The 22,636-nt window shown below is 37.0% G+C and overlaps 1 protein-coding gene across 3 annotated transcripts in view; it reads left to right on the plus strand.

Annotated features, from left to right (window-relative positions):
• Nucleotides 1-22,636, plus strand: part of ADAM28 (ADAM metallopeptidase domain 28) — a 156,258-nt gene that overhangs the window by 98,846 nt on the left and 34,776 nt on the right. For 2 of the 3 annotated variants that reach the window (XM_053578786.1, XM_053578785.1), the window contains 8 exons: nt 4,202-4,293; nt 9,436-9,512; nt 11,249-11,327; nt 12,991-13,067; nt 14,995-15,187; nt 18,978-19,049; nt 19,982-20,053; nt 21,861-22,030. In XM_053578786.1, coding sequence (XP_053434761.1) covers nt 9,466-9,512; nt 11,249-11,327; nt 12,991-13,067; nt 14,995-15,187; nt 18,978-19,049; nt 19,982-20,053; nt 21,861-22,030 — 710 coding nt within the window. In that variant the 5' untranslated portion in view covers nt 4,202-4,293; nt 9,436-9,465. Of the gene's footprint in view, nt 1-4,201; nt 4,294-8,833; nt 8,931-9,435; nt 9,513-11,248; nt 11,328-12,990; nt 13,068-14,994; nt 15,188-18,977; nt 19,050-19,981; nt 20,054-21,860; nt 22,031-22,636 lie in introns of those variants that run through there. The other variant, XM_053578787.1, reaches the window with a different exon arrangement.

Below are 22,636 nucleotides of genomic sequence, written 5' to 3' on the forward strand. Positions count from 1 at the left end.
TGTTGTTTAGCAAGCCTGGGCTGGGCTAGAACCACAAGCTTCAGTATATGTGGCATATTTTTATATTTAGTCCTTTCATTGCTAATGATAATAAATTCAACTAACTGAAATTAAACAGTTGACTAATTTTTTTTAATGCTAATGTACTGTGATATTACTTGGCAAAACATTGCTGTTAAGCTTAAATTAATAACTCGTTTGCCCAATAACAATTTATGTCCAGCATGCCTCTGCATTTCCAGTAAATTCTCTAATTACATTTTGGTTCAATTTCTTCAGATTATTTCCATTTCCAGAGCTATTTAAGTCAGTACATTAGCCTTCAGGCCTTTGCTTGGGTTTCAGACCTGGGGATATGAATAGATTATCAAAAGAGGTATAAGGTGAGAGAGAGACAGATTCTCCCCTTCCAAGAGCCTGCTTAGTACTTTGTCAATAAAAGTGGTTTTCCTACCTTTGATTTGTTTTCTAATGTCATAAAATTTTTACTATCTTCCAATATAGCACTGATGCCAGGCATGTAAGTTATTGATTGAAATTCTTACTTTTTGAGTCAAACTTAATAGGAATTTTCTCCTCTTACATTCTCCAAAAGTACTATCGCCAACAAAACTTTTGGATCTTTCTCTTAGCTAAAGCATTTACAACATGGCAGCAAGAGACTTCGTGTTCCTTATCAGTCATGCCTAAAAGTATAACATTGCCCCTCCCTTAACCTTCCAAGCTTACATTTTTAATGGTGTTTCCTTGGCCACTGAAATACCCCTGTTATGATTCTTTTTTTTTTTCTTTTCTTTTTTTTTTAGAGACAGAGTCTCACTTTACTGCCCTCGGTAGAGTGCTGTGGCGTCACACAGCTCACAGCAACCTCCAGCTCTTGGGCTTATGTGATTCTCTTGCCTCAGCCTCCCGAGCAGCTGGGACTACAGGTGCCCGCCACAATGCCCGGCTATTTTTTTGTTGTTGCAGTTTGGCCGGGGCTGGGTTTGAACCCGCCACCCTCAGTATATGGGGCCGGCGCCCTACTCACTGAGCCACAGGTGCCGCCCAGCCCTGTTATGATTCTTATTTGGGTTTATTTTCCAGCCACCATGTAAGAAGTAAAGCAATTTTCATTCCCTGTTTCTCCCTCTTTCTTTCTCTACTTCCATCATGAAAGAAATACATGTGAGCCTCTCTGACGATGACTTTTGCCCAGTTCCCAGACACCTGAAATGCAAGAGTAAGACGTAAAACTAGGTCACTGTTTGTAATGAGCTTCAAAATCCCCCGAGGAAATGGTTTATGGGATTTCATGCTAGGAGAAGTAAAAAACAAACGTTTAAAAGAACGTGACAGGGGTTTGTGGGGTGAGGATGTGAGTGAATGCACTAACAGAGGAGAAAGGTCTATGGTACATTTCAGCAGACTATCCAAGGGGAATGGTACTTTTGAATTTATTCTATTTCAGTTCTTTCTTACCTTTATATGGTGACTAGAAGACCCAAAAGAGTATATGCATTGTGACCTTAATAGCCAAAATAATAGATATAATTAGCATGTGTTGTTTTCCTTAATGCTTTTACTCACATTTACTGCATGAAATATAAATCACAGTTTGTGGTGATTCAGAAAAATCTCAGAACTTAAGTCAAAGTCATTGCATAAACCCTCATTTAGGACTTAATCTCATGTGTTCAGTTTAGAAAGACATGGCTTTAAACAGTTTTGAACAAAAATGAAAATCTCAGTATTACATACAAGTGTTCTCATCTCAAAGATATTAACAAATAAAGGAGCAATCCAGACGAACGTCTATTAACCTCATTCATAGGCTTTGGATTTTCTAAGACTAATGCATGGGAAAACTTCATTACCCAATCCAAATCAAAATGCAGTCTTCTTTTTCTTCATCCAGTTTTGCTGGTCAACACTAACCCAACATGTGAGTTCTGAAGGAAAGAGAAAACAAGCCCTGAAGTGAAGTAGGAGAAACATACTGTGTTACACCTTGGATTTGTGTAATGCCTGGATGACAGTTAGTGTTATGTTTGTTCTTCAGGGTTCAAAACAATTAACCTGATATTATTCAGCTGGGAGGAAACTGCACTATCTTATGAAACCAGAGGATAAATAAGCCAAACAATGTTTAGGTCCATTACATCCCTGTAACTGCCGTGTAATTTTGCTACAGCTTAGATCTCATTTTTTCAGTTACCTTCTAAGTTTCAGGAAAATAAAAGCCTTTCAGAGCAATTCTATCTCATTTGTTGCAAGGGTTTGAAAGAGCTGGGAATCCATTCACTTCAAACTGAATGGACTGAAAGATTGCCAAAGGCTTTTATTTATTTTGTTTAATTTTTATCCATTTATTTTTTTGAGACAGAGTCTCACTCGAGTGTGATGGCGTCAACTTAGCTCACGGAAATCTCAAACTCCTGGATGCAAGCTACCCTCCTGCCTCAGCCTCCAGAGTACCTGAGACCACAGGCATCTGCCACCATGCTCAGCTAATCTTTTATTTTTAGTAAAGTCTAGTACTTGCTCAGGCTAGTCTTGAACTCCTAAACTCAAATGATCTTCCTGCCTGGGTATCCCAGAGTGATAGTATCGTAGGTGTGAGCCACCATGCCTGGCCACCCAAAGGCTTTTAAAAGAGATACTATTTTTTGGGCGGTGCCTGTGGCTCAGTCGGTAAGGCGCCGGCCCCATGTGCCGAGGGTGGCAGGTTCAAACCCAGCCCCGGCCAAACCGCAACCAGGAAATAGCTGGGCGTTGTGGCAGGTGCCTGTGGTCCCAGCTGCTCGGGAGGCTGAGGCAAGAGAATCGCTTGGGCCCAGGAGTTGGAGGTTGCTGTGAGCTGTGTGAGGCCACGGCACTCTACAGAGGGCCATGAAGTGAGACTCTGTCTCTACAAAAAAAAGAAATACTATTTTTGTTTTGCTGGAGTTCTCAGAAGTGCTTAGCCACCAAAGAGGTGTAAATACATTTCATAACTAATTTACATATTTAGAGTAAGATCTAGTTGATAATTTATGATTTCATGAAACATTAGAATTCACAAGTGAACTAGAAGCATAGAGGTCAGTGTGTGTATCAAAAAAAACATTGTGTTGGCTAAATTAACCTATTTCCCTTCTAAGTGGGGAGTGTTTATTCCTGCTTTTATATAAAGAATCAGGTGGGCAATTATTATTTTATGACTTGAAGGTAGCTTGGACTAATACGTCCTGTTAGAATCATGTAAGTGATGGATGAAAACCACTGATACGGCAGCTTTGAATGAGTTACCTTGGGAGCAGTACTGGTGAAGCTTGGGTTCATGAACTCATGTTAGCAAGACTAATTGTGTTGATTAGTCACTGTAATACCCTAGGCAGCATGTTGTTACCTTATGGTACACTTGTTTCCTGTCACTAAAGAAGGCAGCAGGGAATTCTGTCAATACCACCAGTTAATTCCTGGCAAAGGTAATTTTCTTACCTCTGGCATCTTTGTTTTGAAATGATTATGATAATTAAGAAAATTTTAACTCAGTAGAAAGAAAAATGATTGATTCAATGTTCCTTTAGGTTTTTGAACTTGTTACAAAATATTCTTTGTAGAGGATGTTATTAATTTCTTTTACCAAAAATTATTAAAAAGAAATGAAAGATACTCAGTGATTACCTCCATGAGAGCAAGAAATGAGTGACCGAAGAAGCTTGTGATGTCATTCTGGAAGTTCGGCCGTGTGATGAGGCTTGTTTTTATCACAAGTGATTAACAGAAATTAGCTATCCTAATGATCCTGGGGTTACAAGGGATTATCTGTTTACTTGCATAAAATCATAAACTAGTTGCATTAACTTCAAAGACCATTTATTCTGTCCACTCTTCTCAAACAATTAAAAAACCCAAATCCCATTCAAAATTAAGATATTCTAGTATCAGTGCAGTGGTATTTATTTTGAAAAATATTTTTAGACTCTCAAGCCATTAAAAGAAGGGTGTTTCATTACTTTGACTCCCCATTTCTGACTCAAAGAGTTCTTAGTCAATTTTAACCTCTTTTTCTAGTCTTCAAAGTTAGATATAATGGGTTTTGAGTGGTCAAATGAATTAAAGCCATTTTAGAACAATAGAAATTTGACATTACTAGTAATTTTTGAAAGTTTCTGCTTTAATTTCTGAAGAAATTTTTTAAAAATGGATGTTTTTTTCTTTTTCTTCTTTTTCTCAGTTAGTACTGGGGTAAAGAAATATGAAGTGGTTTATCCCGTAAGATTTCATCATCTACTACACAAAAGAGAAGTCAAAGAGCCAGAGCAGAAGGTACAGATTCTGAATTATCAAAATCAAATATGCAAATATATAAATATGTATATGCTTTTGTCAAATATATATTTTATGTATGTCAAATGATGAGTGCTACACCTGAGATTTGTATGAGGTCTGATAATTATGCCCCTGAACTTGACACTGTGTCCTTATCTTGGCAGCACCATACAAACAATTTGGTCACATTTCATAACTTTTGTATATCAGCGTCTCACAGCTGTGTTTGTACTGACATGTGGTGGTGTCTTGCCAAGTGGCATTCATTATTGTTGCGTGTTTTTGGATGCCATACAAACACAGCTCTAATGGTCATTCCAGAAAGAGTTCCAAAATTGCTCTGAAGGATGGATTAGGCACTGACATCAATGCAAATGTTTTGTGCAAATGATAACTGAAAGAGAGGGGACTTCATGTCAAAAATTGTGACAAGAGACAAAGAAGGTCATTGTTTAATGGTAACTCAATCCTTCTAGAAGAAATAGCACTTTGAAAGTAACTAGAGTAATATTCAGCAATGAGGTAGGTAGCACTTTTTCTAGGAGGAATTCATGAACTTAATTGTCAGACCTTGTGTATCTCTCTCTATATTTAATTTATCAAGCAGACTTTGTGAATTTTTCAGCTATTACATCTTGTAGTTCAGTAATGACTATATTTTTGTTTGTTAGTCAACCTGTCTTTTTTAATCTTCACTATGACCCAGAGTTCAAATATTAGCCCTATTTTACAAATTAAGGTTCTGAGAAGTGAAATAAAATGTCTAAGGTAAAGCAGAGTACAAACTTTCATATTTAATGATAATTAAGTCTATGCTTCTAAAGAAAATGGACTATAACTTATCTATCCATCTACCTATTCACACATACACAGTTACCAACCTTAAAACAAAAGTAAAAAGTAAAATATTGCCGATTAATGTTTGCATATTTCCACATCAACATGAAATTTATCTTTTTCAAATAAGCAGCTATTAAAGTTTACATAATTCTTATTACAAATGAAGCAATACATTCTGACTATTCAGTCAATATTCACTAAACAAATATTTATTAGTTATAAGAGAAAAGCTAAAACACAATGATTCATTCAACAACAATGTTTTAATTACCTACACTCTGAAGTCTTTTGCTGGGATCTAAGAAAATACAGGTATGATATAAGCAATAACTTACACAATTATTCTAAAATTTAGCTCACCAGGAGCACATATTCTCCACTGGACAAAGTTTCTCATAGAATTTCTGCTAAAAGAAATTTGTAATAGCAGATCCCATATAGACCCAGGTAAACAAAAGTTATCTGCCAGCACAATGTGCAGAATTATTTTAAAAATGCTGTGGGTTAGAAAGTTTTGACTTTGATCAATACAGTTATATTCTACATCTAAAAATTTGCTGGGAACTGCCAAGACCCTGCCATTAAGGTGATCTAAATCTGGAAGGCCAAATATGGTCAAGAAACACATACTATGGTCTGAGTACTGTTTCCTCTGCTGGGTTGTGTTTAATGCCAAGCCTTTCCTCTCTCCTCTTTTCTCTCTCTTCCAGACAAGATTGAACCTGAGCCCACAGAGAAGCAATGTAGATTGGGGTCATCAGGTCATGGGTATTATGCAGGGATCTGATTTGACCATATCCAAGTTTAACTATCATGGTCTGCATTTCCTTAAAATCATAAGTGGTTGAGGTCTGCTCTGGTGTCAAAAACACCCCATAATATGAGCCTCAGTGAGGAAAAGCTGATGAATTTTAGCTCATTTTCATTTTCATGGATGTCAGGAATGGAAAAAGCCAAGGGACTGGAAATAACAGTCATGGGGAATAGTTGTAAGCAGTTACTGTTCAGGCTTAATAAAGGCTAGGGAGAACCAAGCTATAAGAAGGATATCACGTGTGATTGTCTATCCACAAGGTACTTATGGATACCGGCTCCCCATCAGCAATGGATTCTTAGTTGATTTAGTTTCTAAAACGTTATTTGGATGTTGTTTTAGGAAAGCATAATTGTTTTTGGAATTTCAGCCAGCGCTGGCATAGAGATTATGGCAGTGGTGTGGTGCCCATATTTCTGAAGGAGAATTCCATGGGGGAAAGCAATGCCTTCTCATAAGAAATGCATCCTATTCACATAATCTCTGCTTTCAGAACTATAGGTCATGAGATGTAAGATTAGCTAGTCACAGGGGCACATAAATCAAAATTTCCTCCAAGAAGAATGTCATGGGTCATATTTAGTGGGTGGATTAGAAAAGTCACAGTCCTGGATGGTCCTGGGTTGGAAGCAAGACTGTAAAGTCAGCATGATGATGCCAGTAGGTCCACAGGAAATACCAGAGGAGTCTTGAGAAGGTCCAGGGAGATGCTTGATTCTAGAAATATAACTGCTGCCCATAAAATACAGTGAATCTGAGGTGTCTAGGAACCATGATAGATGTAGCTGAGGGCCTGAAATAGTTCCCATTCTGGAGGTGGCACTGAGATGTCAGATACTCTATTTTATGATATGGACCTATAGCAAGACAGGTGTGGTCTCTAAGGAAGTGTGCAATCTGGAGGCTGGATCCTGTGAAGAGCAGTGATTGTCTTTAGAATGTAAGTTCTCAACATCAGCGAGCTTCACTAAGTATTTATTGAATATGCATCCATGCAGGTGTATGGGCAGGGTGCTTTAGTCATAATCATTCATCCATTTGCTAAGGTCAGTGGTTCTCAACCTGTGGGTCCCTCAGGAACTATATTAAAGGGTAGCGGCATTAGGAAGGTTGAGAACCACTGGCCCAGGTGTTCACATATCCATTTGTCATTTATTTAACATATACTTACTCACTTCCTCTTATGGTCCTACACATAAAATACACAGGCATGAACCATCACTGCATATATAAAAATATTTTTTCAAAAATCAAGAGCAAAATTGTGTAACACTGACCATGACTAAAGCACATTTCAGGAAAGGAATAGCTTACATTTGCATTATTTATTTATTTATTTATTTTTAATTTTATTTTTGAGACAGAGTCTCACTTTGTGTCCTGGGTAGAGTGCCAAGGCATGACGGCTCACAGCAACCTCAAACTCTTGGGCTTAAGCGATTCTCTTGCCTCAGCCTCCCAAGTAGCTGGGACTACAGGCGCCTGCCACAATGCCTGGCTATTTTTAGAGAGGAGGTCTCATTCTGGCTCAGGCTGGTCTCGAATCTGTGAGCTCAGGCAATCCATCCACCTTGGCCTTCCAGAGTGCTAGGATTACAGGCATGAGCCACTGCGCCTGGCTGAAACTAGCATTATTTAAAAAAGAAAAGAGCATACCAAGGTTGACTAACAGGTTATTCTGAGACATTGAAAAAAAATTAAAAAGCCTTAGTAACTGAGATATAAAGCCACAGAGAAAGCCTTGAAAGTTCGAAGTAGAATCTGATGAATCATGACACAGAGCAGTGTCATAGCTTAGGGAGTTACCATTTGTATCCTGTTGCACTTTCCATATGCATTAGCTCAAAATAGCCTTACCATACAAACATTATCATCATTACTCACAACCATAGACAAGTTGTTTAAAGTTTATCGTGTCTAAATTTCCACAGGGACAACTGACAAAGCTTAAACATGAACACAAACTAGTCCTCTGAATTCAGCTCCTATACGCTTCCACTATTGATCAGGAACGCCTAAACTCATGGAGTCATTCAGCCTAGAAGTCAAGTAGATAAATAATGTTATCTGCTGTAAATATCAAGCACATTATAGCAATCACATCCACTTACTCAATCATTGTGAAAATTAATGCTGTTCATCTAGTTAGTACTAGAAAGTAGTCTGTTTCTTTCTCCTGAAAAATGCTTTCTTTTGCAAGTAGTCTATTTTTATCACAGTAAATTGTTCAAAGCTTAAATTTACTTTTGTAGTTGGGAGAAAAATCACTTTATAGCTGTGATTTTTCTTAGTAAAGTATCTCAAGAATGGAAGAAAAAGTATCCAATGTACTCAGCCCTACTATGAAACTAATTTATGGCTTTCATATGAAAGCTATAACCCAGTTACAGCCTAAGAATATGGGGAAGGTGGAGAGGGAGGGGAGGGAGGGGAGGGAGGGGGGAGGAAGGGAGAGGGAGGGCGATTGGTGGGATCACACCTACAGTGCATCTTACAAGGGTACATGTGAAACTTACTAAATGTAGAATATAAATGTCTTAACACAATAACTAAGAAAATGCCAGGAAGGCAATGTTAACCAGTGTGATGAAAATATGTCAAATGGTATGTAAAACCAGCGTATGGTGCCCCATGATCGCATTAATGTACACAGCTATAATTTAATAATAACAAAAAAGTTAATGAAACAGCATTTTTAAAATAATTCTGCACAGCCCCCTATAGCTCTTCTTACATATCTAAAGCTAAACTTGAACACGATTCTCCTTTTCCTCATGGTTTATTTCAGGTAACATTTCTTCCACCCAAGCACCAGAGACTGTAGTTCCTTTCTGATGATTTCTGCTGACATTAAGGTCTATATTCCTGTTATGTTTCTCACAGTCTCCACTTCACCATGAGAAGAACTTGTGGCCAAAAATCATCAGTGACACCCAGTGGAGGTTTTTAGGCCTCTGTGTATGTTCTTCCTTCTTCTTGGGTAACTTCCCTTGTGCATTTCACCTGGGTAATTCACACTTCTGCTTAAATGTTACTTCCTCAAGAAAGCCTTCCCTGCCCGTAAGACATTACCCATGTATACATACATGCATCCATTATATACAACACAACTCCTTTTGTTGTCTGTCTTTCCACAAGATTACAAGCTTTCTGATAGCTGGTACCAAGTTTTCTCGCTTAGACCTGATTTTCCAGAACCAAGCAATGCCTTGCCCCAAATCTGCATGCAATCAGTATTTGTTGAATGCATGGATGGATAAATGGATGGATGGATAGGATGGGTACAAGAGCCTCCGGTAATTTGTCTACTTAGTTGCCAGAATTATTTGATCTGTTAAAAGGGGAAGAGACAGACATTGGGTATTATACAGGCTATTGTTCAAGAAGAACAAGTATTGTTTGATGATGATCGACTAGAAAGACATAGCCAGGAAATATTTGTGCATGTTTGTAAGTCATCTGTACATGTTTGTGCATTTTTGCAGGAGCAATTTAAAACTGAGTTAAAGTATAAAATGACAATTGACGGGAAAATTGCAGTGCTTTATTTGAAAAAAAGCAAGTGAGTATTTTTACCTCTGATACTAACCTTACCAACAGCAAAGCACCGTGTGGAAAATGTATCAATTGAGTCTGTTACTTCTTAGAGTTCCCACCAACCTTGACTTAGCAGCTTCTTTTGCTCTCAGTTGACTCACAGATCTCAGCGAGTATTTGTTTCTTTTGAAATAGTAGAAATATATTGGGTAAAACAACAGTTTACCGGTCTTTTGCTATGAGTAATAAAACATAATTAATGACATGCTGGAAAACATACATTTTATCTATTCTATAAAATAGCAGCAGAGAAGTTACAGTACTTGACTATAATTTAAATTTTTCTCTATATTATTACAATTTATTATTATAACACTGAACAGCTAGATTTTAAAACTGTTTTCAAGTCAGAAAAAGACAAGTGAAATAAAACCCCATGCGAAATAAAACTCTAGGGGCAAAATAAAAATTTAGTGGTAAAACCAAAATTGAGTTCTCCTGACTCTATCGCTGGTGCTCTTTCTACCCAGAGACCCATTAACCTGTCCGCTGTTCTTACATACTATATATTACCTCAGTTTAACATTTTTAATTTCACTGTTGCCTCTCTCACTCAGATCTTGGTCATCTATCTAGACTGAAATTTCAAACTAGTTTTTCCTAATTCTGTGCTTTTAATCCCTTTTGATCTGTAGATCCTTCTCTATAGGGCAACAGGGTCCCCCCTCGCCAAATACACTATCAGCTTTGGTAAAAAAAAAATCACAATTCTTGGAGTTTGGAAATAGTGTGGCATCATGAAAATAGTACAGACTTTGGGGTTAGGCTAATCTGGCTTGATTCTTTGCATTTTGAATTATTTGATCTCATTTGAAAAACAAGGAGAGTTACATCTGTTGCATAAAATCTTTGAAGTATTAAATTGAATGATGCATGTTACTTTTGTAACACAGTGCCTGCTATAGAGATGGCATTTTATACATACAATACTTCTTTTGTCTTCACCCTGCTTCATTTAAAAATATACTCATTATTCACAATAGCTGAGATATGGAAACACTCTTAAAGAAATTGTGGTATGTCTATGTATGTGTTTATATGTATATATGTATATCTACACGTGGTATATATGTATGTACACACGTGGTATATATAAATGTGTGTATGTGTATGTATACACGTGGTATGTATATTCACATATACACACATATTTACATACCCAATGGATATCATTCTTTCACATAAAAGAAGGAAATCCTGCCATTTGCAACAACATGGATGAAATTCCATTCAGGACACTATGCTAAGTAAAATAACCCAGACTTGGAAAGATAACTACTGTATGATCTCATTCATTTGTGGAATCTAAAAAAGTCCAACTTGTAACAATAATAAAATGATGGTTCCAAGGAACTAGGAGAAGGGGAGAATCGGGAGTTGTTGGTTAAAAGGGGTACACGTTTTTAGTAAAAATATGAATAACTTCTGCATACCTAGTTACCACATGGTGACTACACTTAATAATAATGAAGTGTACACTTGAAATTTGCTAAGAGAATAGGTCTTAAGTATACTCACCACAAAATGACCACTATGAGAGGTGATGGAAATGTTAAGAGTTTGAGGTTGCTGTGAGCTATGACACCATGGCACTCTACCAAGGGTCTCAGAAAAACACACAAAAAAACCAACTGTCACTTAGACCACTAGACTTTGCAATCAGCACAAGTAACCATGACATTGTTATTTTTTTTTCTCCAGGAATCTCCTTGCACCAGGCTACACGGAAACATATTATAATTCCACTGGAAAGAAGGTCACCACGAGCCCACAGATCATGGTATTAATGTCTCTGGATTCCTTACTAATAAGCAAATAGTAGAAGTGAAACCTCTTTTACAGCACTGGGGCTTTCTCAGCAGTAATAATTGCTTAATTGATTTCCAGCTTTTTTTTTTTTTTTTTTGAACATTTTAACAGGAGCAAAGGCATTCCTTGACAACTGTGGCAAACTTTTTCATCCTTCAGTGGCTTCCCGCAGGATGGTGGAGAGAAGGAGCATGTTCTTATCTTTAGAGTGAAGAGTTAAACACCCCTGGGGCTCTCAGTGGTAGCATGGAATCCCATCACCTCTTTGGGTTGTGTGCTTTCTCAAACTCTATTTCCTCAATGAGAATTGTAGAATTCCATGTTTTTGTTAAATCATTTCCACCCTTGCCTCCTATTTGGAGCCTCTCTTTGCTCTGAGTTGATCCTGATGATGGTTTGTAGCAGTATGAGAGAAAATTCGCCATTGCCTTCTTTCTGAGCTTCATTTTCAATGGGAAGCCTTTCAAGCATTCACATCTGTAGCAAGAGCAAGAGTTTACATGGACCAATACCTTATCCATCCCAAGGTAGAAAGGTCCTTCCTCAAACACCTAGGTGGGAAAACGTTAGGATAGGACTGTGTTCCGAATGCAGGCAGGAAATGTCATGTTAATCTGACACAGCTCTTTAGATGAATCAAGAAATTAAAAAAAAAAAATCTGAATAACTTATCCATTGGAAAAAAACCTTGTAGTTTTTTGTTAGAAAAAAATTTATAGAGATGAATAAATGTCTGGTGGTGTGGGGACCCGGGTTTTAAATTTGCATATCTAAGTTTGTTTATTATAACAACATACACTTGAGGCTCGGCATCTGCAGCTCATTGGCTAGGGCCCCAGCCACATACACTGGGGCTGGCGGGTTTGAACCTGGCTGGACCTGCTAAACAACAATGACAACAGCAACAAAAAAATACCCAGGCATTGTGGTGGGCTCCTGTAGTCCCACCTACTTGGGAGGTAGAGGCAAGAGAATCACTTAAGCCCAAGAGTTTGAGGTTTTGCAACAAAACAAAAACAAAAGACAGTATACACTTGAATCCTATTTCAGCAATGCCAACAGTTAGTTAATACCTTATAAGCATTTTGGGATTATTAACTAACATTAAAGATTTTATTTGGTTATTATTATTATTATTAAATTTTATTAAAAAAAAATTTTTTTTTTTTTGAGACAGAGTCTCATTCTATTGCCCTTGGTAGAGTGTTGTAACATCATAGTTCATAGCAACCTCAAGCTCTGGGACTCAAGCAATCTTCTTGCCTCAGCCTTCTAAGTAGCTGGGATTATAGGTGCCTGACACAAAGCCTAGCTAATTAAAAAAAAATTTTTTTCTAGTAGAAATGGGGTCTCCCTCTTGTTCAGGCTGGTCTTGAGCTCCTGAGTTCAAAGGATTCCCCCCACCGTGGCCTCCCAGAGTAGTAGAATGACAGGTGTGAGCTACCTCATCTGAACTATTTTTTATTATTTTAAAAAATATCTCTAATGTTTAAAAAATATCTCTAAGTTGTTGTTCAGCAGAAAATCGTTTGAAAGCGTCACAGATCCAATTTCAAGATTACAAATTCAACTTTGGGGCGGGGTCTAAAAATTACACATACTTCCCTATAAAGCCCCTTTCCTTTTCCTCTTAGGATGACTGTTACTATCAAGGACATATCATTAACGAAAAAGTTTCTGATGCTAGCATCAGCACGTGCAGCGGTCTCAGGTGAGACTTCAGGAATGTTTTGTATGTAGCTGCAATTATGGGGCGTGTGTATTTAAGAAACCCAAAGAATCTCAAACATAACTAATTATACCATAGTTGAGTATGAATCCTAAGGACTATAAAATTTTACAACTTGATTTTTACAAAGGACTTAAAATTTTACTTCTCTTGATAATGATTTGTATAGTACACATCTGAATTGAGATTTTTTTTTTTAATCTTTTTTTTTTCTTGTCTCAAAATACAGGATTCTGAGTCCTAGTTTTAGAGTTAGGGAATAGGAGTTCTTCTCTTCTGTGTTCACTTTTAGGTCTCTCTTTAGGTTGTCTGTTCCATGATGATGACATCTCTTTCAGTCTATTAAGGAGCCCCTATGCGTCCATCTGCAGTAGGATGTCTCTTGTGATGACCAGACTTAACTATCTAATTTTTCCCCATATCTCTGGTTAGATAACTTAAAGAAATCTTAATCTCAATGTATCTTAAAACAAACTAATGATTGTTTCCCAAATATGTCATTTTTCCTGTATTATCCATCTTAATCAGTGCTATAATCAAATAACCACGTGCCCAATCCAGAAACCTACATTCCTTGAGGACTCATTGTTGAGGGGCCTCACACAGCCATACACGAACCCTCTCACCCTCCTCCTAAGGCAAAGGATACAAAGGGTCCACTTAGCCCTACCCCGAAAGTTTGCACCAAAGGACCCTAACTCATAAAGCCCTCTGAGCAAGCTGCGGAATTTGCCCACTCCATCTGGCCCCATATAAATTGGTTCTCTACCTGCCCCTGGACCCAGACACCATCTTGCCATCTTCACACTGTCCAGGCTGGTCATTGTCCCTTTCAATAAACTTGACCTAAATAAGCTTCTCCACTCTCTCCAGGTCTCTTCTCTGGACTCTGTCGTTTACCCCTTTCACTCATCACCTCTCAGTCCCCCATTTTCAGTACTTTGTCAAACCTTATGGAGTTTATCTTCTAAAAATTTCCTAAGATTATTCACTACATTGTGTCCCTTCCAAACCAACCTAGTTTAACTATCATGATCATTCATGCAAATTATTGCAATAAAACACATAATTTATTTTCCCACATTCCCTCTTCTATCTGCTAATTATAATGCACTTGCTCCAGTCTCCCTACTATATGTTCTTGTATTTTTCCTTCGTAACAATCATCTGTTGTGATTATAGGTATTAAGCATTTACTGTATAATTATATATATCCTATAGTTATTTAACATACACTGACGAGGAAAGAGACCATGGCTCCTTTTTTACTATCTTCCCTTAGTCCTATGGGCAGTGACAAATGGGTGTTTACTAAGTACTGATTGAATGAATCTTAGCTCGGGATTTCATCAGAGTGCATTAAAAAGAAATTAATAATATTCATTTATTGTGTGCTTTCTGTGTTATCTCTTTCAATGTTTACCACCATCCAGGCAGGTAGGTAGTATCATTACCATTTTATAGAAGGAGAATATGAGGCTATGCACATTTAAGCAATGTTCTAGTGGTATCACAGCTAATAACTGATAGACCCAGGATTTGACACCTATAAAACCCTAACATTTTCTTTCATTTTTAGTGTGTCTTTAGAGCAAGTGTAGCATAAAAATTGTGTGAATAATGGACCAAGAGTGAGGAAATATCTATTTGACACTGTAATTGACATGGTTGGCTGTATGACATTGCAGTCATCACTTCTCCCTAACAGGTCTGCTTTCTTTAAAGAGAAAAATAAGTTTATGTCGTCTCTAAGTCATATGCTTTAAGCTTTACTGTATTTTATTGACACGAGCTTAAAAACTGTTGTGCTACAGACTAGAAATTATAGTCCCTTTTTGGAGCCTATATAGCTATATAATACTAACAGAAGGGTCTGTGATTAGGAAGCCTGAATTCTCATCTCTTCCAGGGGCTACTTCAGTTGGGGAGATCAAAGGTACTTCATTGAACCTTTAAGCCCCACAAATCAGGATGGACAGGAGCACGCACTCTTCAAGTATGATCCTGGAGAAGAGATGCCCCACAGCAGCTGTGGGATGAGTGATGCGTTATGGACACATAGATCGGAAGAGAATGTTGCCCCACCTGCCATCAGAATGGCTGTATGTGTATCTTTTTTTAATTTTTATTGTTTGGGATTCATTGAGGGTACAAAGAATTAGGTTACACTGATGGCATTTGTTAGATAAAGTCCCTCTTATACTTATGTCCCGTCCCCAAAAGGTGTGCTATACACCATGGCCCCCATCCATCCTGCCTCCTCCCCTCTCCCTGTTCCTCATTCCCCTACCCTCTTGTATTAGCTTACCTACTGCCTTCATATTAGAATTAAGTACATTGGATTCTTTCTTTTTTCTTTTTAATTAAATCGTAGCTGTATACATTAATGCAATCATGGGGCACCGTATACTGGTTTTATATACCATGTGACATATTTTCATCACATTGGTTAACATAGCCTTCCTGGCATTTTCTTAGTTATTGTGTTAAGACATTTATATTCTACGTTTAGTAAGTTTCACATGTACCCTTGTAAGATGCACCGCAGGTGTAATCCCACCAATCACCCTCCCTTCGCCCATCCTCCCCCCCCTTTCCTCCTTCCCCATATTCTTAGGTTATAACTGGGTTATAGCTTTCATATGAAAGCCATAAATTAGTTTCATAGTAGGGCTGAGTACATTGGATACTTTTCCTTCCATTCTTGAGATACTACTATTCAGATGGCTAAATAATATTTCATGGTATACATATACCACAACTTGTTAATCCATTCCTGGATTGGTGGGCATTTAGGCTATTTCTACATTTTGGAAATGATACATTGAGCTGCAATAAACAGTCTAGTGCAAATGTCCTTATGATAAAAGGATTGTTTTTTTCTTCTGGGTAGATGCCTAGTAATGGGATTGCAGGATCAAATGAGAAGTCTAATTGAGTTCTTTGAGGATTCTCCATACTTCCTTCCAAAAAGGTTGTATTAATTTGCAGTCCCCCCAGCAGTGTGAAAGTGTTCCCTTCTCTCCACATCCATGCCAGCATATGCAGCTTTGAGACTTTGTGATGTGGGCCATTCTCACTGGGGTTAGGTGATATCTCAGGGTGGTTTTGATTTGCATTTCTCTGATGATCAGGGATGATGAGCATTTTTTCAATGTTTATTAGCCATTCATCTGCCTTGATGTTGTCACATATCCCTGTCCTGGCTTCCCTTGGTGCCAGTCTTAGCAGCATAATTTATTGAAACTTTACAGTTACTGTTGAAATTAATAGGTGACAAGAATACTAATCCTAAATCATTGCTACACATGGATGATTTAGCAAGTACTTACAAATCAACTATTACTTTCAATGATGTGCAAGGGTTAAAAAGAAGTGTAAAATAAAATACTCATTCTCTAGGAGCAGGAAACTGTCATAATAGACAATATTATGACAGTAATAGACAGTATTATGACAGTTTCCTGCTCCTAGAGAAAGGAAACAACAAACCACAAAGCTATAATTGTATTATTATTATTTTGCATTTGGTCTTAGCCAAAAGGCCAAGAAGCAATTATTATTATTTTGAAATAAAGCATCCTGAGTGCATTCTTCATGAGTGCATTCAACAAATCTCTTTTAAAGTACTTTCAAAGATAAAAGTGAACAAAGTAGACATCTAATCTGCCTAAAGTATTCTTTTATAAATAGAATTCAAGTCAAAGGAGAAAAATGAACATGCCCTTGTGTTTATAAAGTACATATCAAAATATCTTCATCATTATTACTTTCTTTTCCTTTAAGATTTATTTCAAATCCAACTGTCTCACCTAACTATTCTCAAAATCGATAAGCATTGCGCAGAATTGGTCTGCATAAAATTTCTGGTGGGTTTAATTTGTTGCAGGTTTAAAAATTCTACCAGAAAATTCACTGATAAAAGCAAGTACTGGAGTGACCAAAAAATGTGTATACTTTTTAAGAGATGTTATTTATGTATTACTTTTTGTTTGCCATAATAAGAAGTGTCTGAACACTGACGTTAACTATTTTGAGCTTCTCTTGTAATTGCAGAAGTCACACGTGACTTGTATTCATATTTTGTTATTGGTATATATTGGGTATTATAATTTTAGTGCAGTTTTTTTCCTTTCTTAAAATGTGTCTACTTTTTTGTCACCCTCTGTATATACTTAAATCCAAAATAATCTAGTAAATAAACTCTAAAGGAGGGGAGTAAAAGAGTTTTGCTTCTGACTAAAGTTATTATCAATGCAAAATAATCTACTATAACTATAAGATGTTTTATGTAAGTGTCAAGGTGACTATAAAGCAGATACACAAAAAAATAAAGAGAGAGGAATCACAACTTAACATTACAGAAAAATTACCACATCACAAAGAGAAAGAAGAATGAAGAAAGGAAAAAGGATCTAAAAACAACCAGAAAACAATGAACAAAATGGTGGCAATCATGATCAAAAATTACTTAGAATGTAAAGGGATTAAATTCTCCAATCAAAACACACAGAGTAGCTGAAGGGATTAAACAAAAGATTCAACCGTATGCTTCCTACAAGTGACCCACTTTTACCTAAAGAACACACACAGGCTGAAATGAAGGGATGGAAGAATATGTTTTGTGCAAATGATAACCAAGAGATGGGACTTCATGTCAAAAATTGTGACAAGAGACAAAGAAGGTCATTGTTTAATGATAACTCAATCCTTCGAGAAGAAATAGTAGTTGTAAATATGTATGCCTACAACATTGGAGCATCTAAATATATAAAGTAAATATTAATGGACGTGAAAAGAGAAACAAAAAGCAATACAGTAATAGTGGGGGAGTTTAATGCCCCACTTTAAAGAATGAACATATCAACTAGACAGAAAATTTCATAAGAAAAGACTGTAACTGAACTGCACATGCAACAAAATGGACCTAACAGATACATATGGAACTGCCCATTCAACAGCAGGAAAATACATATTCCTCTCCAGTGCACATGAGACATTCTCCACGATAGAACATATGGTAAACCAGAAAACAAGTCTTAACAAATGTAAGAAGATGGAAACCGTAGCAAGCAATGGTTTCAACAACAGTGATATGAAACTACACATGAATAGAGGGAGGAACTGTGGAAAATTTACAAATATGTAAAAATTAAACAGAGTGCTTTTAAACAACCAATAGGTTAAAGAAATCTAAAGAGAAATGAAGAAATATCTTCTGGGAAACAATAATATAATTTGGCATGCTGAAACCTACGGTATGAAGCAAAAGCAGTACTAAGTGGGAACAAGGTATCCGCTACTTTCCAATGATAGAGCAACAATCCACTCTGAAATTTTTCTTTTTCCTTTTTGAGCAAAAGGAACAGAAAATAAGGAAGCTTGGAACATGGGAAGGAGAGCCAGTTCTGCCCAAAGGGAAGACAGCAGACTCCATGCAGCGGTGGCTCTGTGCATAGCACTGTCCATCCAAGGGTGTATTCACCCAGACAGGAAGGAAGGCTCCCACCATCACACACAAAGAAAGAAAACACTGGGGGGACCATGAAACCAAACGTTCTCTATTTCATGGCACAATGATGAGGAATGTCCACTATTCAAAAAATCCAAAATGTTGGCTTTATTTCCAGCTCCCTTATTTATTAGTTATGTAATTATTTAAATTCTTTTCTAAGATGAAGGGTCAGACTAGAATATTACCAGTTTTTCTTCTGGCTTTTAGCATTCTGAGTCTTATCTCTTGAAAATCCTGGGCCGTTAGCCTGGAGTTAAAATGATAGCATTATCTGTCTTTACTCCTAGACATTTATCAACCTCTTATGAAATTGCACATATCAAAGAATTCTTTCAGGGAAAGATGTCATCTTAGTAATTGTCCTCCTTATATTTCAGAAATTGAATGACCAGAAGGTTCAAGAACACAAGAAATACATAGAATATTATTTGGTCCTGGATAATGGTGAGGTAATTATATCAGATAAATGTGTATTTTAACCCCTCCACATGTATTTATTAATTATCTGAGCTGTTAAATGTTTCACAACAGATTGGAAAAATCATGAATATAAGCTGTGGTTACAAATTGTTCCAAACCTATGAAATTTGACATTTATTGTTAAGCTCATATGATTTCTCCCTTTCAGAGAAGTGAGGGCAAGTGATATAATATGCATAAATTGAATCATTGGTGTTATAATTCTGTTTTCTTATAAAGAGCTCCAAACTTAATTTCTGATTAAATTGTTTTGTCACTTTGTCTTACGTTAAGTCCTTCAACTATTTGTAAAGTAGAATTTATTTTCATCGGGCAGTGGTAAATGTAAATGCCTTGTGAATGAAATCTTATTAAAAAAAGGCAAATCTTTGGAGATAGAGATTTATCTTCTACTAGAGAAATGTTTTTTCATATATGAAGTATTCTAAACTCAAGGTTCATGTGTACATGAAAACATAAGTAAATTAGTTTAGGCTGTAAAGTTTTAACCTTTCTAACTGTGCCAAATTCATTTATTGTTTACATATATTTTTAATTAGTAAGATATTCCTTGCACTGCTTGGAAAACCATGAAATTTAAGTGAAAATACATTTGGAATAATTCCTTAAACTAGAGCTTTATACTGAACTAATACTTCAAGGGAGAAAACATCTTTACTCTTAAAGTGCTTTAATTTACCTGGAGACATAGGATCAATTGGTTCCTAACTTTGAACAGTGAACTTTAGTAACTGATCCTTGATTAAATCCACTAGTTAGCAAGGTTGCCTTTTTAAAAAACCTCCTAAATATATTCATTTCTATTAATGGTCTTATTCTGTCTTAATTCTTTTTTAGTTTAAAAAGTACAATGAAAATCCAGAGGAAATAATGGTCTTATTCTGTCTTAATTCTTTTTTAGTTTAAAAAGTACAATGAAAATCCAGAGGAAATAAGAAAGAGGGTGTTTGAGATGGCAAATTACGTCAACATGGTATGAAATAATTTATTCAATGTAATTTCAAACAGTTTTCAGTGAATGCACCTGCACAGTATAGTAGGAAGACCAAAGCTCCAAGGTCAGATCATAGTTGGTCAGGTTCGAGGACCACCAAGTAAGTTAGTGTGGCTGGAATGTGGTAAGCTGCAGGAAGGATGGGAGAAGGTATCTTACAAGCAGAGGTGACCAGACCCTAGACACCCTGGTGGGCTTCACTAAGGACTTTCACTGTCACTCATTCTGAATGAAGAAGACAGGGCAGAACCCAAGCTGAAGTGGGGTATGTTCAGATGTATATTCCTAAAAGGTTCCATCAGCCATTGTGCTGAAAATAAATTCAACAGAAGCAAAGGCAGAACCAAGACCAGGTAGAGGGATCCTGCCACAGTTCAGAGGAAGAGATGGCAGTGGCCTGGGGAAAAGCATTGATAGTGGATTTGATGAGAGTGACTGAGCTCTACTCAGAAAGAGGATTGAGTGTAAAAATGATGGGCAGATGACCAGTAGTGAATGGAATTTGGGAAAGCGGCAAGTTTTCTGGGGACCACTTGAGGTTAGTCATCATGACTTCAGATTAAGAGCAGCCAGCAAAATCTGTGTTTTCCCCTGTATTCAACAGCGTGGTAGGGAAGACTCACAGTGTTTTAACCAGCATTGGGGGATCGTCAGGTAAGTGAAGTAAAGGAAATTGAGAGAATAACTGAGCAAAGAAGTATGATCTGGTTGGATGTATATTTCCCTTTTGATAACTGCATTCCTCAATGCTTTCCTCATTTTCCAAATGACTTTTGTAAAGAAAACTTGTGCTTGGGTTTCTCAGCACAAAGCTGTTTGTGAGATCTGCCTCTTCTAGATAACACAGTGGCCACGTAAGCTTTTAACTGTTAGAGAAGCACATAATCTCAGAGACGTCACTCATCATTTCTAAAATTTATAGAAAATACATACACATTGTACATTATTTAGTTTAGTCCAATTTAAGAATTAAATGACCACTCTGTTTTAGTTATTTGTTCAAGCTACTATAACAAAATGTTATAAGCTGAATAAACAGACTTATAAACAACAGGAATGTATTATTATGGTTCTAGAGGCTGGAAAGTCCAAGATCTAGGTCTGTCAGAGTTTGCTTTCTGGTGAAAACTCTCTTCCTGACCTGCTGGCTTCTCACTGTATCCTCACATGGTAGAAAGGACAAGGCAGCCTTCTGGGGCCTCTTGATTTAATCACTTCCTTAAGGCCCCCACCTCCAAGTACCATCATTTAGGAAGTTAGGATTTCAGCATATGAATTTTGGGGAGCACAAACATTCAGACCATAGCAATCACTTAATTGTAATTCATTGATGTAGGACGTTGTCATTAATTCTGTAATGCCCAAAGCAGCATTGAACCATTGTCACAAATTCTGAAATATTATACCTAAGAAAATGGAAAAAAATCTTTGAGTAAATATACTTAAAATGAAGCCATAGTAATGAGGTAACAAAAAATTATAGTGATTCTTGAGGTCACAGCAGGAAAAGTTGGCCTCAATAGAGTCTTTACTCTAATAAAAGGAGTTTATGGACCCAGAATATCTCAGGGTGTCTGTGTTTCCTTTGGAATGAGCATTTCAGTGTCTGTAAAAATAGATGGAAGCATCTGTTTCACAAGCAGGTTTGCAAAGAAGGTTTTGTTTTGTTTTTTTTTTTAAAGTGCTGGTATGACTGTTTGAAAATATTAAGTACATTAGCAGTATTAAAAGCTACTATCACCAGCATAAGTCAATACTTTGGCATGTGTTTATTCTGTTTGGACAGCTTTATAAAAAACTCAATACTCATGTGGCCTTAGTTGGCATGGAAATCTGGAACGATAAGGATAAGATAGAGATCAGCCCAAATGCAAACTTGACCTTGGAAAAGTTTTCTAAATGGAGGGGGAACGATCTCCTGAGAAGAAAGCGTCACGACGTCGCTCAGTTAATCACGTATGTACAGATTTTCCCTTTTAAACACTATGTAGAGAAACTTTCCAAAGCCTTGGCAAGGTGTGTATACACGTAGAGGCTTAGGGGTTTAAAAACCTTTCACTGGGTCATATGTCAAATATACAATTACGTCTTTTAAAATGTCAGAATGTTATAGGGGTACGCATATTTTGGTTACATAATTTGCTTTTGTACATTTTAAGTCAAATTTGTAAGTGTGCCCTTCACCCAGAATGTGTCCATTTCACCTGTTAGGTATGAATTTACCCAACCTCCTTCCCTCTCCACCTACTTGATTTCCATGGAGTTTTATTTTCCTATATGTAGTGCACATAAGTGTTGATTGACTAGTTCTTTTTTTTTTTTTTTTTTTGAGATGGAGTCTCACTATGTCGCCCTTGGTAGAGTGCTGCAGTGATACAGCTCACATCAACCTCAGACTCTTGGGTTAAGTGATCCTCTTGCCCCAGCCTCCCACGTAGCTGGGACTACCCAAAACTTGTGCCCACCAAAACGCCTGGCTATTTTTTGGTTGTAGTTGTCATTGTTGTTTAACCGGCATGGGCTGGGCTCAAATTGTGACCTCGGTATATGTGGTCAGCTCCC

The sequence above is a fragment of the Nycticebus coucang genome, chromosome 24 (assembly GCF_027406575.1).
Source record: "Nycticebus coucang isolate mNycCou1 chromosome 24, mNycCou1.pri, whole genome shotgun sequence".
NCBI classification, from domain to species: domain Eukaryota; kingdom Metazoa; phylum Chordata; class Mammalia; order Primates; family Lorisidae; genus Nycticebus; species Nycticebus coucang.